We start from the raw sequence: 18,809 nt of genomic DNA on the forward strand, positions 1-18,809 counted from the left end.
CTGGAAGCGACCAATGAAGGGCGCTCCCGCTTTTTCGCTCCGTTCGAACCCCGGCAGAATTACAATTAATTACGCTAACAACCCATTTTTGTGCCTTTTTAAAGCTATAATTATTCACTAATTAATTTTTTTGATTCATCGATAGTAAAATACGTTGAAAAAAAGCGAAAATGTAGTCAAAGATGAAAATCAGCGAAAAGTCAGAATGACGTCATGCTGGTACCTGCGGCAGCGAGGCGCCTGCGCGGCAGCACCCAATTCTCTTCAGTTAATTCACATTCACAATGGAAGTCGTGCATGTCAGTGCAAATTCTTAGCTTTTTACGACAATTAACGGCGAAAAAGGCTAGAATTTCGCACGTGTAAAATGTAAATAGCTAGTGTAAGCGACGCGCAAGATGGAAAGAGACTCGTTTTGCGGCTAAAGAACGCTCAGTGCTTGTGAATCGCCGACACAGTGAAATCATCGAAATTCCGAGGTTGGTTCTCTCAGCAGTCTCTTCTTTTTTTATTCTTTTACGTTTGGCAACTGCAAAAATAATGCCGTGCGTCGCCAGGGCTGCGTGTAGCTAACCCAGGGCAAATCTGTTTTTCTGGTGTGCAGTGTTGAATGTGGAGCACGATCACGAATCTGTTCGCCACTCGACAACCCGAATCGCAACAACCAGAGCTCGGACCATCCGCAGAGGAACAAGAAGAGCTGTCCACAGCCATGGAACGGCCACTGCAACGCAGATTGTCGGCCGCGAACCTGCTGTCCAGCAACGGCCAGCAAGAGGAGTCGTACGACCCCCGACAGGTAGGCAGCTAAAATATAAAATTTGCCAATAACAGTTTGCGAAATCCTCCACCTCGTCCGCCATTGGCATTGATAGCTCCCATAGTCATACTCCTCTTTGGGAGGGGTCACTGTGTTGGTGACCCCCTGGATGACCTAGTCAGGGTTGGGCTCGTACCCTGTTTAAAACTGAAACCGTCCTGAAGGCAAAATTGCAAAGCAAAAGTTGGGGGGAAAATCACAGGATTGCAGACCCACTTTTGGTTGTTGTTCGAATCAGCTGAATTTCAGCGTAACAAATTCTAAATATTAAAGGCTGAAGCTAGCCTATTTTTTTTTTTAAATTAATTTCAAAATAATGTAATTGAAATTCAAAATAATATACTTGAATGGTCAAAATGATTTAATGTATTTTATACATAATTTATAACTTAATTTTTTTTACAAATAATTTATAATTTATGTACATGATTTTGATAGGTCAGAGGTTTTTATGAGAGGTTAAATTGAGGAAAAATCTATAAACTTTGAACTTTGGCTTCAGCAAAAGGTTTAATGCTAAAATTTAAACTTAAAATGAAAATTAATCCAAAAAATATTATTACTTTTAGATACTTTGAAAGATTAATGTATTGACATGCTCAAATTATAAAATAATTTGAAATCAAATATTCTCTTCCCCCTGCGTAAGATATAGAAAACTAAAATTGAAAGCAATATTCTTTTGTTTTTCAAATGTTGATAAAAATTAAATAGGAAAACTATAAATAAAATTATATTTTTTCCATGTTGCCATCAAAATTTATCAGCAACTTCGTTGTTTGTCTCTTGGTTGTCAATTTAATTGGCACCTGGATTGCTTTTTGCGACCGTTCGTGGGTGCCACGCGCTGGTATAATTGCAGAAGATGCGATTGGTGCACTGCTTAGTCGGATCTCATCGAAAACGGCAGGTGCAAAAATGACTTCCAAATAATCGTCGATTTATACACAGCCATCGTGTTATATCAAGGCACCCACTAGGCATGACGCACACGGCTCGGCCAACTCAAGCATTAAAGCCCGGCCGTTTTTAGGAAAGAACAGAGCCGTCCTCCAGTTCGGCCTGACGAGCAACGTATTAAAATAAATTGCACTTGAAACGTTCAGTTGGCATGAGAGACGTTGAATTTAATTAGTTTTAACTGATTTAAACTCTTTAACAAAAGTAAAACTTAATGATTTGAATTAAAATCGGCTTTTCCTCGATGGGTTGTTCATAGTAAAACACAATATTCTGCTCTACATGATTCATGAGCTTTGCAACTATTTTGACAGAAAATAGTGCATAAATTAATTTTATAAAAAAAAATCGTCAAATAATCAAATTTTTAATTTTCCCAATATTTTCCCAACTAAATTTTTTCACCAGATATTTTTTTTTAATTTCAACAATTATTGTTGCAAATATTTTTTGTTGAATATCGTCTTTTCTTAAACAATAAGCAACTCACAAAACGCATCTAGGAAAAACCAACTTTAAATTCATATCACCATGAATGACCCCTCAATTATGAAATTGTACTGCAAAAATAAAACACCTTAATCCGTCTCTGAAAATAAGAAATTATAATTTTACTCTGGAAAAATGAGCAAAGTTCTGGAGAAAAAAATTTGCAGTCTTCCGCAATGCTGATGTCCCTGGACGATCCAACAAGTTGAATTAAATTAAAAGTCGCAAATTGAATTAAAATGTCCAGTGCTTGGCCTCGTCAAGTTCCCTTCCTGCATTTAAATTATTCTTCTTCTTCTTTCTCCGAATTCCCCTTTCTTGCGACCAGTCGACCCTTGAAATCGAGATGAGAAGTGTGTTTTTTATTACATCTCCATTTTTGGCGCGCAATTTCTCTCGATCGACTCACTTTCCTCCTCCAGCTGTGAATCACCAAAAAAATGTGGCTAATTTGATAAGGCAAAAAATTTGGAAATCACAAGATAATTACAAATCTGACGGAGGAAAAGCAAGATTTGTAAATAATGCGTTTTGATGTGGTTGTGGTTGAAGCGAACACGGTGAGGACGGAATTTATGAGAGGATGCTTTTGATAAAAAAAGAGGGAAACACGGCGGTGTGAATGCATCTTGTTCTACATTATCTACCGCAAAGGTACAATTTTACACCGCCCCTTACAGAATAACATAATGAACCTTTTTCTTGATTTGTGTAGGATACAAAATTGTATTTAAACAAAAAAAGAAAAATACACTGGAAAAATAATTGTAATTGACTTAAGGAGAGGCTTTGGCAAAAAAAAAACGGCCTAGTGATCAATTTTAATGGTAATTTTTCTCAATCAAAATTGTTACTTATCGGAATTTTCTAAAATAATTTTTTTCTCGAAATTGGCAAGATAAAAATTTATAATAAAGTTTAGAAAATCACGTTCATATCACCCAAATTAAGATAAAAAAATATAACAATTAGATCCGAAAAAATAAAAAATTTAGCGGGAAAATGTTGAAGTTTTTTTCAGTCCAAATAAATTTAAATTATCAATTTTCGTTTAATGAATTTTCAGTGATAAAAAGTTTTTTGTGTAATTTATGATAAAAAAAAATTATGTTAATTTAAAACCAAATAATTGAAATATTCAATGCTCTGGGCTGACGTCTTTGTGCCCTTTTTGGACACCTGTGAATTATTCAAATCGAAGAAAATCGATACCGTCTCGAAAGAAAACTGACATTGAGATTTATTCGGGGCTCTCAAGTTCTTTGCCGGAATAAATTTACCGAGGTGAACGCACGCATGAGCCTTTCTTTCTCTCTTAATCTCTCCTCCAGCTGCACAATTTCTCATCTGCACTCTCTCATTGTCTCGAAACTCTTCATTAGTAAAACGGAGACCGTTGATTATTCGGTTTGTCTCGTCGTTTGCGTTATAGAAAAGTCGGCCTGATTTTGTACACATAAGAAAACAATCGTTTGATTTCTCGACCCGAGAGTGGCGTGCGTTGGATGAGTGGGATGATAATTCACGGCTGGAGCATTTCCTTCCTCTCGAGAATTCGAAAATTGCCGTGCCAACGACGACAACGATTTGCTATAGAGTGGCACCAATTCGAAGAATTTTATTTGTGAATTTTGCGCCTCTTCACAAGTTATTTGAGTTATTTCGGACAATGAAAAAAATTAATAGGATGAACGAAAGCGAGACTTAATTACGAAGAAACAAAAGTGATAAGAACAATAACAAAGTCAACCGAGGCTCTTTTTGATCTTGGTAGTTTTAGCAAAATTTTTGCTATTGGTAGTGCCGTTTTGTCCCACAATTCGTTCCTTTTCTAATAATTTTTTTTTTTGAACAACTGAGTGAATAAACAACGATAATAAACAAATTTAATGCATGTATTAGAAAAAATCTTTTGCAAAGATCAGAAAATTTTTCATCAGAAATTCAATGCTCAGAGATCGTGTTTTTCATTTGTTGGAAAATCAAAAGTAAGAAATTGAAAGGTCAGAATTTATTATTATTCTTTTATTATAAAGGTTTAGTAAACTAAAATTATCAAGTTTTACAATCAAATTTTTAGCAATATTATATATCTGCCTTATTCAATAATTAGAAATATTAATTAATCACAATGAATTCAACTACAAATTTTTAAGGACAAATTAAACTTTATTTTGTTTGCCAATCGTTTCATTTAATTCTTCACATGCTTACTTGTTGTGTTTTCTGATAAATTTATTTCTGGCAAATGAATCATATTTTGATAAATAATTTCTCAATAATTATTTTCGGACAAGCGAAAAGTAAATATTTTCTGTTGAATGTGGGGTTCCCGCAGGAAAGTGTCAATATCTGATAAGCGTATGAAAAGAATGCAAAGCTCTTTTTAGAGATAACACAGAAAAACACGTTATTAAAACTTTATTAAAAAATTCATTGAAAAATTCTCTCTTGATTAAGATTTTCGCTTCCATTTTAAATTTTAGTAAAAGTTTCTATTAAATTACGTAATGAAAATTGTAACCCATTTATCAGATTTACATATTTTTTTTAAATTTCACTGCAGCTCTTTTGTAGTTCTCTGTGCTGGTATTACCAAAATCGATCTCCACTGCCAATGAGCCAAATCGAAGGAGGGACAAGTTTTAATTATGCAGCCGACAAGTTTAAAGTTTGTCGGTTAATTAGTTGCCCCGGCGACGCTTTAGAAAAGTCTGCAATGCATCTGTGCGCAGAGATGAAAATGGGGCCATCGAGCGACGAGAGCGAAATAAAAACGTGCCGCCGGTGTGGACGCGAGCAAGAGCGCGTGTTTCGTTTACGAGGCTCATCTTTTCTCTCTCACGTGCACTGAAATTACGACAATAATCCGGTCCGCTGGGAAAATTGAAAGCGTCTTTCCTGGCCCGGTGGAAAAAAAAACAGGGAGAGATGCCATTGATAATGTAATACAGTGGCGTTGGTCACGAAATCTGACGACTTTCTGTGAAAGGCGATAAGTGTGGGGGTCATTATCAAAGTTTCTCCAAAGGTCGCCGCCGGGATAATTCCATTCATGCAAGCAAGGACCGGCTGCATCATTTTCGGAGCAACGGGAGAGAATTTTTGTTGAAATTGACGGCGATTTGCACTGTCATGATTTTTACAGAGGCCGGCCGAGCAACGATGGAAGTTTTTAATTATCTCGTTCCTCAGATGCTTTGGGCTTTCTCATAACTATCTTAAAGACAAATCATAAATTTGACCGTTCAAGAAAGACGACTTAATTTTATGCTGCTCTTATTATAAAATTAACAACTCGCAATAATTAATTTTAAATTTAAAACATCCCATAAAGGTGATTTTTTTTAATAAATAAATATTGTGGAAAATTAATTACAATTACTTTGAATTACCTAAACTTTTATCATTCAATTGAAAACAAAAAATGTAACTGTTTGATTTTATATCAATCAAAATAATGAAACGTTTGATTGATTTTATATTAATTTATCAAATTCTTAATGAATTTATAAAAGAAACGTTTCCAGTTTCAATCAAAGAATTCTCTTGCAAATAAGGAACTAAAATTTAGCTCGCCATATTGGTGCTGATCTCCTCCAAATTGGATTATCAAAAGCTTCCCGCCCTACAGTATTTTGGCTGCAGTCGCGCAGACAAACTTAAAGCTTGAAGCTCTTTTGCTTAAAAGTTTTCCACCGCGTAATTTCCCCGACTGGTAGTTTGCGAGATGCTGCGCCGTTAAACGCCGAGATTTTGCGCAAATTCCCAACGCCGGCTGGAAAACAGCTGCTCGCGGCTGACAAACTTTTGCAGTTTTGGTCGCGTGAGCTATTGATTGTTGTGTCTGCTGCTGCCGGAGAAAAAGACCAATATCGCGCCTAATTGGCTTCCCCGGGCGCTCATCGACGAAATCGGCTCGGAAGCGCATTATTTTCGTCCGCTTTTAAGAGCAGGAAGCGGCCGACGCGGGGCGGTATTTCGGGCCCGGCCACGCGCAATAAAAAGTGAAAAAGCAAAAGTACCAAGAGGGTGCATGACGAGTTTAAAATAAGACTTGCGAGGCTCGAAAATGAGATGCGGAGTGAGAAGTTTGCTTTCCTTCTCAATGGAAAACTTTGTCTTTTTTATATGAATGGCCGCGGCTTTATTTGACATGGGAGAGAAGAAGAAGAAACTCGTAAAGAATGATGACAAACTTGTCATCTGCATCTCCAGCAATAAAATAAATTTGTCAAGAGATGAAATAGAATCTCGAATCTCAACTAATTTTATTACATTTTGCATCAATAAATAAATATCTTAATAAAAAAAAAACATTTCAATTTGAGAAAATAAGTCCAAGACATTTTATTTGATGTAAAATACTTTGGAAATTTTAATAAACATATCATCTTTGAAAATAAAAAAGAAATTCTTTTGCAAATTTGGATCAAAATTTAATAAATTTTAAGATCAATTTTAACGCGGATCTCTTCAAAATGATTTGTCAATAAATTTTAGAATATATTTTTTTTCCAAATCAACAATATTCTGATCAAATTTTGGTTTAAGTGCAAGAACAATCTCTCAATAATCATACTGCGGTACAACCCTTTTGATTGCAAGGCTCGTTTTTCGCCGCATTTGCGTCACTACCGTTATTTCTAAACCCTCTCTCGCCGTCGTCATTTTAATGCTCAACTAGTTTACAAATTTAGCAGCTGTGTAATCACTGCGCTCAGGCTCTGCTTTTAACATCACGCTCAACCCTTTGTCGGGCGGTTCACATAATTCACATTGTTCGCTTTCCGCAGAATTCCATTTTGTCCGCGAAAAAATTGCTATTACAAAAGGGTTGGATGAATGGAATTTTTAATATAATTGGCTAGACATCTCGTGGGCGCTTTCGCGAATAATCCCAACTGACGAGTGCAAAGAAAGATAGGAAGGATTGCTTGGCACGACTCCAGTCTAATTAATCCACGAAGCGTCTCCGGAACCTGTACTGAAAGATAAAATGTGACGAGCAAAAACAATGAAATGGAAACGTCAGAATTTTTATCTTGCGGCTAAAACCTGTGAATAAATGAGGATCGTAAATATTGTCAGAGCTTCACTTCTTACCAATTTGTCAGAGTTAAAATGTGGGGCTTCTTTTCTTAACCTTCAGCCATGACCAAATCATTCGCAGTACTTTTAAATTCGATATTTCACTACATTTGTGAAATGATAACAAAGCGCTATTTATTTAAAACGAGAAATTGATTTATAATCAATGCATATTATAATAATTAAAAAGAATTTATTTTCATCATAAAATAATGTAATAATCTAATTTAAATTATTAATTGTCCCAATTGTTACATACAATTGTTTACATTCAATTGTTGAAAATGATTTATTTGAAAAGAAAGCAATTTTGCTGAAACTTCCGAGATAAAAAAGACTCCATCCGCCGCAGTATTATTCTTATTTTTTTTTTAAATTCCTATCGCAACTGGTCATGACGATAAATTGCATCTTGCGTGGCAAACGCTCTCGGAACGAATATAATTGTGCAGCGCGGCGGCTCGGGCCGAAAAGTGCCGCGTCTCGCACCGCTGATTGCAGACAATGGGCCGCGGGGGGCGTGGTCCTCGCTACATCCACCGCCGTAAACGAGAAGCTGCCCCTGCGGCTCCTTGCTGGCTGCAGGACCCTCTGGTTCTCTCTCGAATGTGTCTGATGTCACCGCGTGACCTCGCCGGCCACCCCCGACATTGACCCCGATTCGGAGCTCCCGCAGGTGTGTCCCGACGCGCGATATCGGCGCGTTTGACAACTGATAACAACGAAAACGGCCTGTTCGCAGGTACACACAAGCAATTTCCTTTTTCGGCGCTCGAAATAAAAGAGTTTCTCTTTTTCGGGTGCGTTTTTCTGTTTGTTTGAACAGCTGTGGAAACGGAAGAGATGTTTCAATTAATCACGCTGTCAGCTCGTCATGCCGTCTCAAAACAGTTATTGCCTATTATTGCTCCATTTAGTTCATTTCACGGTGAATAATAATAAGTTTTCAAAGGATTTATTATCCATAAGCTCGAAATATTTAATTTAAAAAAAGAAAATCGTGCAGATATATTTTAATCCTATATTTAAATTGATTGAACTTTTATTAATAATTGAAAATTTATTAAGATTAATTAATATTAATATGTAATTAATATAATATAATAAAATAGTTTTATTACATAATAATATTAATTATTTATTATAATTTTATTGTGATAATGGCAAAATATGAATTTCGTTTCATTTCCAAGCATTCCTGAGAAGAATATTGCGGACCATTTTGTAGATGATTTCAAAAATAAAACGAAAACATTGCACTGCGTCGTCTTTCAACTATTTAAATTAAAAAATCAAGTCAGAGTTCACAAGTTTTGAGTTGACGGAGTGCCAAAAGGATTGAATTGTTGCCAGATGGGCCAACTGGTTTTATTTTTGTCAAGCGTCCAAACACCTTATAAAGACGGTCTTATACTTTTTTACGACATCACTTTCCTGGAGAGACATAATGGTGTGACCTTGCAATAGCGCAAAGACTAGTATGTGCAGATAAATTGCAAAATGAAATAAATGGCCAGCGCGTCTCCCACATGGCTTGTTTAGTTGTTTGCGCGTTTCTTTTTGCTGCCCACGCCGATCCACGTCGCAGGTGATTGCTCATTAAAGTGTTGCAGAAGCAGAAGTTAAGACACGCAAGTCGGATTAAAATAATTAAATGCGGAGCGCTGTCAAAAACCACGCCCACGCTCGTTTCGACTTCGAGAAATGAGGTGACAAGCGTTAGAGTTCCAATGTGTGGGGTGGTGATTCATTGAAGTGTGTTTGAGAGCAGAAGAAAAAAATCGATGAGGATGCGAAGTGCAAAAAGTGGAGAGGCAATTTTTGTGACTCATTCGCGTCACTTCAAAATGCGTTTCGTAAAAAGAAAAACTAAAAAAAGTATCAAAAAGGTCTGCAACCGTATTAAAAATTTATAAGCTGGAAAAGCTTTCGTGATAAAAAAAAAGCAATGGAGTTGAATTTTACTTTAAAAGTTCCTCTTAGTGAACTAAATTTTAATATCCACAATAGCTGTAGATAATAAAAGTCCAAAGAAGGAACTTCTCCATCTGTCGGTTGAGCGATGTGAACAATTTTTACGAACACATTTCGAACATTCTAACATTGATAAAAATTTTACGATTCCTGTTAATGGACCACCGAAGTTCACACGAAATTTTCTCCTTTTTATCTGCGTCAAACTCGTTGAGGACAAAAAGGCCTATTCTTGGTCATCGCCGCTATTATTATTTGCTCAGTGTTGTCGAGAATTTGAGAGTGTCGGAATGTTCTCTCGGACGAAGCTGGTTCGCCTCTCTCGACTCCTTATACAGACACGCCGAGAGAGCACCTCGGGTTGCTTCTCCGCGGCTGCCCACCGCTTTCTTTCTTCTCCGCACTGACGTGAAGTTTCAATGTTCGTTCCCAGCAGGGCAGCTGCTCAAGTAAAAAATGCACTGGTCGCTTTGATAAATAGAAAAAGATATCTTATTGATTCCTAGGGAACTGTCCGTCGACGTTTGATGGGATCGCACGTCAAGGCTGGTTTTCACCCAATCCTTTGGCGGAAAAAAACAACATAGAGGAAAATTATGTTGCTAATTAATTAACTTGATTGACAGATACGCAGAGATAAAACGAAACATTGCATTCTTATTTCGATTTGAAACAGCAAAAATTTGGACTTTTAATCAAATACAGAATAAAAAATCTGTAAATATTGAGTTTTTTAATGATAACAAATTTGTTTTGCAATTAATTATTTCATAATTTTCTAGCTTACTAGTTTTATTTCGGTGAATTTAACTTTACTGCTGTTAGAAAATTGGTTTTAAGCCAAAAATTATGGCGAAAGAAAAGAAAACTTTCGCCAGTTTGCTCCTGCTGTGCGAAAAATATCGTTAAGAAAACTGACGGCCGCGTTGTTCTCGCAATAATGGATTGAAACGCAGCAAGTCTCGCGGACCTTTTGATAAAAGCGGTGAGCCCGAAACGAGAAGTAATGGCAAGAGCAGGGAAGTAAAGCCTAAATTTAATTAATGCTGCTTTCGAAAACAAAACGTCGTGAAATATGCTGTGCCGCAGTACGCCGGCCCGATTAACGCGGCGTGAATTTGTGCAGCCCATGTGCGCGATAATAACGTATGCGGCGTTTTCGCTTGTTCACGTAAATTTTTGTTTCATCCTTGGCCGGATCATTGCCTCCGCCATCGGCGATATTTCTGCACGCAAAACACGTAAATAGCGCTGTTTTATTTTCGCGTTCGTGACGCTAAAAATTATATCTTGGATGTGCCATCGCGAGGAATGCGATATTTTTATTTAAAACAAAGAGCTCAATTTTTAAAAATGTGGCACTAATGTTACAAAAATGAAATCAAAAAAATGTATATATATTAACTCAACAATTTGATTTCTTATTACAAATATATTTTAATTATTTTTAATTTAATATTACAATTATTTAAAAAAAAAATTAAAATTTATAGAAATTTAACCTAATTAACCAAAAAAGTATCAAATTTATGAAAGCAAATATATTCCAAACTAAATTAAAAATATAGAAAAATTGTTTTTTTAAATAAGCTCTGAATAACCAAATATTTACACTTTTTATTCTACAAACAAAACGGTTATTTTTTTGCCTACACAAAAGCGATGCGAGAAAATTCGAAAATCCTGCCTCCACGGCAGTCACGATTTGGCTGAAAAGAACCGGGAAACGGTTGGCGATTTGACCATAGGTGTTGTTCTTTCCTTTTGCACAAAAACCCTGACAATACGTCGGTCTATTTTAACCGATTTCCGTAGAGCGAATCCATCCTACTCATGAGTCCGACATTCCTGATCGCCTTGAGCTTGACCAATGTGAAACATATCTTGTTCTGCAGGGTAATTATGCAGCTCGTCTCTGATAATTAGCATCTAAATTGCTAATGAAAAATGGCAGCTCCTTCTCCTTTTAAGCTGCAGATCCGTCAACATTCCTAATGAGGCTCTTTAATAGTGTAATGACTTGACTGGAAGATTTCTGCATTAAATTATGGAATATTACACAGTGACTTTTTGAGAAAAAGTGAAAGTTCAATTGATGCAATTTTATTGAATCAATTTTTGATGTTAATGAACTTTTTATTATGAAAGAACTGCCCAGATGGATGAAAAACAAATCGGGTATAAATTTCAACGGGCGATACACAAATTCCGGAAGATGATTTGTGTGAGAAGAACCTTTCTCTGTTGGGACAAATTGCCGACGGAACAATGGAATATTAATATCGGATCAACGCCTCAAACGTTCCCACAAAGTTAGAATGCATAAAAATGTACTGTTATGCGAGTACTCGCTATTTCTGTAAATATTATTTGAGAGCCGACGCTGGATTTGTGAAATCAAAAGGAGTGTTATGACATTAATTAATTGGATGGGGCCAAAAGCGGCGAATTCTTCCGCGGGCCATAAAACGTTTCCAAATTAAAGCTCGCTTCAGACGCTGTATGACGTAATTAACTCTCCATCAAAGGGACCAATTTACCAATTTATTGCTCTCAGAGCTTATAAAATAATCTTGGAAGAAAGAAATTGCTCGGCTCACTGCAGAAGTCATTAAAAATTTCTCGGCCTCCGACCCGAACATACTTGAAACCCACTTGCGCTCTTTTCATAACAAAACATTATTTTCTTTCCTGAAAAAGTGCCACGCACATTTCCAACATGCTTGTTTATTTCTTTGCCAGCTGAAGAAGAAGTTTTGCTCGACGGCGCGCGATTTGCTTTGGCTCCATAAAAACCCACGTGGTTTCAAAAGCCGGCTCGAAAGTTATTAAGAAACGCCGTTTGACGCCTTCGGAGTCGAATAAAAAACATCCAGATGCCGATTCTATCATAGCTTTTTAATTTAAAAGCTAGGCCTGCCTTATTCTTCCTACTTTATTTTCTGACATAATTTTTCAATTACAAGCCAAGTGACAAAAGCGACACTCCTTAACGTCTCGTAAAAATTGTTTTTGCAATCTTCAGGCGAAAATTTTGGATTTTTTTTTGTCCAAGTGAATGATGAATGGGATCAAGATATTATTCAACTTTCGACCCCCACGAATGAAGTCGCGAGTTCGGCGACACGCAATTCAGAAAATGATTTACAAAAGTACAAGAGTCGCCATATCGAGTCGAGCAGCATCCTACGCTCGGAATTCACACAAAAGCCTAGCACGCAAATTTCTCTAAAGAAAGTAGGCCGCTCGTATATAATATAAAATAATAATAATTTGGTGCAGGCGACTGCCGTGTTCGAATATTCGCGTGCACAGTAATTAATTCTTTTTTACCAAAATGTCTTTTCACTGCCCAGGGTGCTTTGAAGAGGGCAAACTGATTAGCACGTCTCTCTTTTGAAACAAGGCGCCGGCCGTTGAAAGAAAATTCAAAACGCCTCGCCGGTGTGTACACGGAACACAGCCTTTGACATTTCACCGCTGCTTATCCAAATATAAATAAGACCACGGCTTTTATCTCGCTGCTTTATGGCTTTTGCAGGTCCCACGCATGTGGTAAATTTAAGTTGTTTTTTAATTTGGCAGTATCTTAATTAAAATTGAAATGAAATGTAAAAAATATTAATCGGTTAATTTTCAATTCATCTGAAGAAATTGCCGCCGCCGTCCCCACAAGAAATATTTAAAATTAAGCTTCGATCAAGGTCCTTAATTAATGAGCAAGAGAAATTAAAAATAAATAATCAAAATTGAAATAAAATGAAATAAAAACAATTTTCGCTATGATTAAAAACCCCAAAAAAACCCGATCCATAATTTCTAATTTGCTGAATATTCAAAAACACATTTTAAGCTGCTTGAAATTCGATTGTCTCATAATTTTTATTACAATCAATGACATTAGAAAGATTTTAAAATTCGTCTGTCACTCTTGTTTCTACTTGGATAATATCAAAGGAGGCCTGGTGTCACCTAATTTTCAAGCCATTTTCGGTTCACACAGATAATATTCATACACATCTCGCTCACGTTTCCTTCCCACCGCGTCAAAGTCACAAAGTCTCACATTACAATACAATCCGTCCGACCGACCGTCCAATTCCACCTTCATTTCTCTCTCGAATTGCGTGACGGCAGCTACAAAACTTGAGGCCAAAGCGGTAATTTCCTTTCTTTAATAATAAAAAAGCTCCGGCTTGTTTTCATTTCAAAACGCACCAAATTTGTCCGCCGCCCACATGGTCTCGGCTGCCAATAATTTGATCATTACGAACGGGCCGGTCACGACTTTTGTGTTCACTCCCAGCTCAGACAAATGTGTGTTTTATCGCCGACGACTCAATTCGCTCCTCGTCCGAATGCAGAAAGTCGATAATGGTGCAAAATCACAGACCGGCGGCGAAAAGTTTCGAGGCTGCCGCAGAAATAGCAAAATGCATGCAGGTGCCGAGATCGATATATGGCAGGGATTCGGAGCGGTGTTTTTTGAAACGCTCCTTGGCGCCGAACGCGCCGCGCCTTTTCTTAGGACCGCTCCATCGCGCCAAGGAGCGGAGCGCTCCATGATCAAAGCGCGCCTCGGCGCCAAGGCGCGGCGCCTTTTCGGAAGGACCGCTCCTTCGCTCCAAGGCGCGGAGCGGAGCGCTTTATACTGGCGCCGCTCCAAGGCGCGGCGCGTGTTTTACTTGCGCCGCTCCAAAATGCGGCGTGCTTTTAGAGATGCGTTTCATAATAATGCATCAAATTGCGTTTTATTTACATAAAAATATTAAAATTGGGAATTAAATTATAACAATTATTTGTAATCAATTAAATGGATCAACAAATTATTCTGACAACCTCTTTTAATCATTCTTTGATAATAGTTAAAGCTTTTAAATTCAAATCATCAAAATTAAATTTCAGCACAAAATCTTCAATCTCCTATTAATTGACACACAACTATACTATCAAATTATTATTCAACCCACTAGAAGCTTCAAATTAAAAAAAAAAAATTAAAAATATTGACGGATAACGAATTCTCATATTAATCCAAACAGAAGGCCAAATAATATACATGACATATATAGAAGTGAATAAAATCAGGCTGGTAGCTGTGTCTAGAAATATTGATTTTCTAATATAAAATTTTTTATAAATTCATCAATGACAAAACCCAGTTCTTTTCTTACTTTTACGAACGTCTCATGAAGTGCCAATTTCTTCTCAGAAATAAATTTAAAAGAGGCAGTTCAGTGGCTATTCACTTTTGTGTACATAAGAGAACAACAGGGGGAAGCACATGAGTAAATAAAATAGGCCAGATCGCATTCAAAGAGAATAATATAATCCAATTGCTACCCTGGAGCGGCGCGGAAGGAGCGGCGCCGAGCACGGCGCGCCTCATCAGAGCGCTCCTTTGCGAAAGGCGCGCCTTGCTCCTGAGCTAGGTCGCGCCTTGGCGCCTGGCGCGCCGCAGTGCCCACATAGAGCGCTCCTTTGGCGCCAGGCGCGGCGCGTTTTTTTGGCAACCGCTCCTTGTATAAAAAGCGCTCCTCGCGCCTTCATACGACCGCTCCTCGCTCCAAAACGCGCTTTGGAGCGATTTGGAGCGCCAAAACGCGCCCGCTCCGAAACCCTGATATATGGTGTTGGAAAGAAAATTAGAGGAAAAATTATATCAGCGTCGCGTGCTGTCTCTTGCTCGGTTGCATAATCAGCTGGATTAGCTGCTGATGTCATTTGTTATTTTGTGCGCTTTTTTGTCGCAGAATCCACACCAACGATGATCACACCAAAACCAAAACTTTCACCTTTGCCGACTGAACAGACCGGTGATTTTTATTGATAGTTTGGCGAGTTGCAAAGTGCAAAAGTGACAGTATCATTAATTTCGATTGAAGAAATTTTTGGCAATCTAAGAATGTACTGGCTGAAATAAATGATTTGTTGTGGGAAAAAAAGTTTTTGTTTTTAGAATTTTCACTAGAATTAAAATTTAATTCGATATTTGTTAAACCATATCAATATTTTTTCTCTCAAGAAAGTGAGATATTTTTAAAATATGGGAATGAAGAGATCGGTCAGTTTCTCGTTGTAAAATTTTTTACTCAAATAGCTCTACCAGTCACGGTCTGCGACCCAATTTCATGAGCAAGAAAAATAAAAAAGTCATCAAAATTGAAAAACATCAGATATTAACATAAAAATGTCTTAAAAACAACTGAAAGCGTGGTAATTAAGATTTTTTTTTAATTTTTTTTTCCTCCAATTCTGTTTCGTTTTCTCTTTGACTCCTCCTCAATTATATTTATGACTAGAAATATTTGTTTCATAGCTTAATTCTGGAAATAATTTTACTCCAGATGCTACAAAAAAATTAACAGCCATTTTATTTAGGTATTACAAATTCCACTGATAATCTTGGAGTATGTTTTGGTAATTGCACTAAATTATATTTAAAATCCAGCCTCCATCACTTCAATTATCGACACTCTATCATTACCAAAAATCCATCTTGACCCTTTTTTCAATTTAAACACTAATTCCTATCATTTTTTTTTCGTACCAAAAATACTTTCGAATAAATTTTAGAGAGTTCCGCAGCGGCTATTAGCTTAATTAGGGCTTTTTGTTGCAGCGTAATAATTATTATGCATTAATAATGAGCTCTGCATTAAAACCCGAGAGCTGCAAAACGCGAGCGAGCGAGCAAGTGTGCGTCGTGCGAGGGCGGCCGACCCGCTCAGCACGTAACGCGAAGGAAAAGTGGAATTATTTCCCAAACACGCGTAGGCCGCGGTCTCGGCAATCTTGGGCAAGGTGTAAGGGGGCGGCGGCCACTCCCACGGCCGCAACATGCGTCGACCATATGGTCGTATGCTAATGACCTGCGGACCAAATTCTCCACAATTGCCACACACGACTGAGCTTTCGATCGTCTGCGTCGTCTGAATGTGATGAAAAGTCGTATTTTCCGCCGAGCGGCGACAGTTAAAAATCCGTTCCGCAGCGCGATCCCCGGAGATTATACGAGAAAAGGTCTCAATGGAGCAGAGCGAGAAGAACAAATGATACATTTTTACTGCCTGCAAACGAGCGTGTGGAATTTAATTAACACTGCAGCGGGCCTGGAAATTTGCATTCAAATAGGAGAAAAGGAATAAAAGATTGAGTTGACAAATGCTGGGAGCCGATTTGAAAATGACCTAAAATATTAAAAAAAAAAAAAAAAAAAAAAAAAAAAAAAAATGCAGGTTTGTTACTGAAAAAAAACTTCTTTGAAGAAATTGACACACGAGACTCGAGATGATCATGGAAATTAGAAGATCGGGCTTTTGAAATTTTTCAACTTGCATTTCAATTTTTTCAGTAAATTAATTTTAATAAATAAATAGCAGACTATCAAAAACAAATGTTTATGCTTAAATTTTACCTTACTAGTGTTTAACTGAAAAATCTTCATAAAAAAAATAATATTTAAAATTAGTAAAATAAAAAAGCGAGATGAGATGAAGTTTTCATCCCTACTTGAATTACAGTTTGAAATTGTGAATTTCCCACTTTTTACCAATTTAATTTGATTTTTTTTTTTCAAAACAATTTTACGATCTGCATTCTATACTCGAAAACTCCATTCTTTATACCATAAATATTTCAGCACCACTTTTGCGAATTGCCTTCTTTGCCCTGTTTCCATCTTGTCTGGGCGTGTGAATATACGAGCGATCATTATTGCCCGCGCATCTTGTTTCAATTCACTCTGCATGACACAATTCCGACCGCACATACGTAACGCAAATACTCGCCAGAGAACATGGTCTGTTTAAATAACCGCTCCGATACAATGAAAGACAGTCTCGGGTGAATGGGACAAATGGAAATCCATACTCTCTGGCGAATCATGCAAATGAGGAAAGCTCAGCCGACGAGTTTAAAATGGAAAATTCGCGCAAAGTGGGTCAATCTCACAATCGTAGAGTTTACATTTAACATAAGAGATTATTTAAAAGAGCGAAAAGAAAAATAAAGGCGGAGAGAAGTTGCTCAGCTGAATGCTAATTGTCTTCGAACAATAAGAAAGCCAGAAAGTTAAATCTAAACTTAAACTGCTAATTATTTTAATTTGTAAAGTTCAAATTGTCGATGTTACATAATTTGAGAACAATTTCATTTATATCTTTAAAAATGTTTAATTGTTACTTTTGTGGATGAATGAGTTATTTCATTTTCCCTTTTCTACATCAAATTAAGCCAAAGTTCGCTTTTTTAGTGATAAAATTGGCTCATTTTGAAAACCATGCCAAATCGAAGGTTATATTCTTTGTTTTGACAGCTCTCAATCAAGAGCAAAACACGCGGCCCTCCATCATCATCATTTCTTGATAAACAGCAATTTTTGCGCGAGGAATGCACAAGACAAACACCCGCCGCAAGTTTTGCACATCCATTTATCTATTGCATTAAGTAAGAAGCGGCGAGATAAGTTCAACATTCGGTGCATGCACCTTTGTTCCTCTGGAAAAGTCAAGGCGCCTCGTCGCTGCTATCAGAGCCGAAGCAAGAGCAAACAGTCACGTGACGATCACAAATAAAACCGAGCAAGGAAGGGTGCTGCGCGATTTAATGTATCGGCACGAACTGGCGATGTCGCCTTCTAATCGCACGCAAACGAGAAACAGCAGCGAAAGAGAGAAATGACTGTGGTACTTTGTCGGGGGAGAGCGGCTCTCATTAAAAATTCATTCTTGATCCGATATGTGGGGAGAATTCCTTTACCAAAATGGCTTGAAATTGGATTTTCTTCACTCATTTATTTCAATTTGTGCAAAATTTATTCCAAAGACAATAAATTATTCCGGAAATAATTCCACAATAATAATCCAGTTTTTTTTTTTTTGAGAAATTTTTAATAATTTCCTAGTTTATTTTTTAAATTTTTGTACATTTTATACGGGTGAGAATTTGCCAATCTGTTTTCAATTGCCTTCGATGTACCGTCTCGGATGTGACGGATCGGATAATAATCACGGCGGCTAGAAATTCTCATCCTCGCAAATTTGATCTGGCACGCAAACCAGCCAATCGATTACACGCCGCGGGCACGAAAATCGCGGCACCCCGCCAGACGGATCGGCCCAATTAAACTCAGCTGATCGTCGGAAAATCTATCTTTTCTTCTTCGCGCAGGGCGGAATCGCTTTTTGCTGATGAGAAAAAAGAAAGAAAGGGAGCGGGCCGTGCCCTTGTCCGGGGGGCGCAGGAGGCATTTATCTTTATTACTGCAGACGGTGTATTGCATTATCGTGATTCGCTCTCGCACGCCGAGATAATATGCGGGGCCAGCATCAGAGCCTTCCTTTTGTTGGGTGTTCAATTACCTTCACCTTGTGTGCGGATAATTTCGTTTGGGTGCCGCATTAAATTGCATAAATAAGGCCGAAAACTGACAGCTGGAAAAATACACTATAAATCTTGAAATTTAAATATTTAA

General features: G+C 37.4%; 1 protein-coding gene across 21 annotated transcripts in view; it reads left to right on the plus strand.

Moving 5' to 3' along the window:
- The first annotated feature begins 250 nt into the window (after positions 1-250).
- LOC132200298 (patronin) overlaps positions 251-18,809 on the plus strand; it is a 31,699-nt gene continuing 13,140 nt past the window's right edge. For 19 of the 21 annotated variants that reach the window (XM_059625661.1, XM_059625656.1, XM_059625670.1 and 16 more), the window contains exon 1: positions 251-799. In XM_059625661.1, coding sequence (XP_059481644.1) covers positions 611-799 — 189 coding nt within the window. In that variant the 5' untranslated portion in view covers positions 251-610. The remainder of the gene's footprint in view (positions 800-18,809) is intronic. The other 2 variants (XM_059625657.1, XM_059625658.1) reach the window with 2 other exon arrangements.

This window comes from Neocloeon triangulifer, unplaced genomic scaffold (assembly GCF_031216515.1).
Source record: "Neocloeon triangulifer isolate White Clay Creek 2 clone unplaced genomic scaffold, ASM3121651v1 ptg000014l, whole genome shotgun sequence".
In the NCBI taxonomy this organism is placed as follows: Eukaryota; Metazoa; Arthropoda; class Insecta; order Ephemeroptera; family Baetidae; genus Neocloeon; species Neocloeon triangulifer.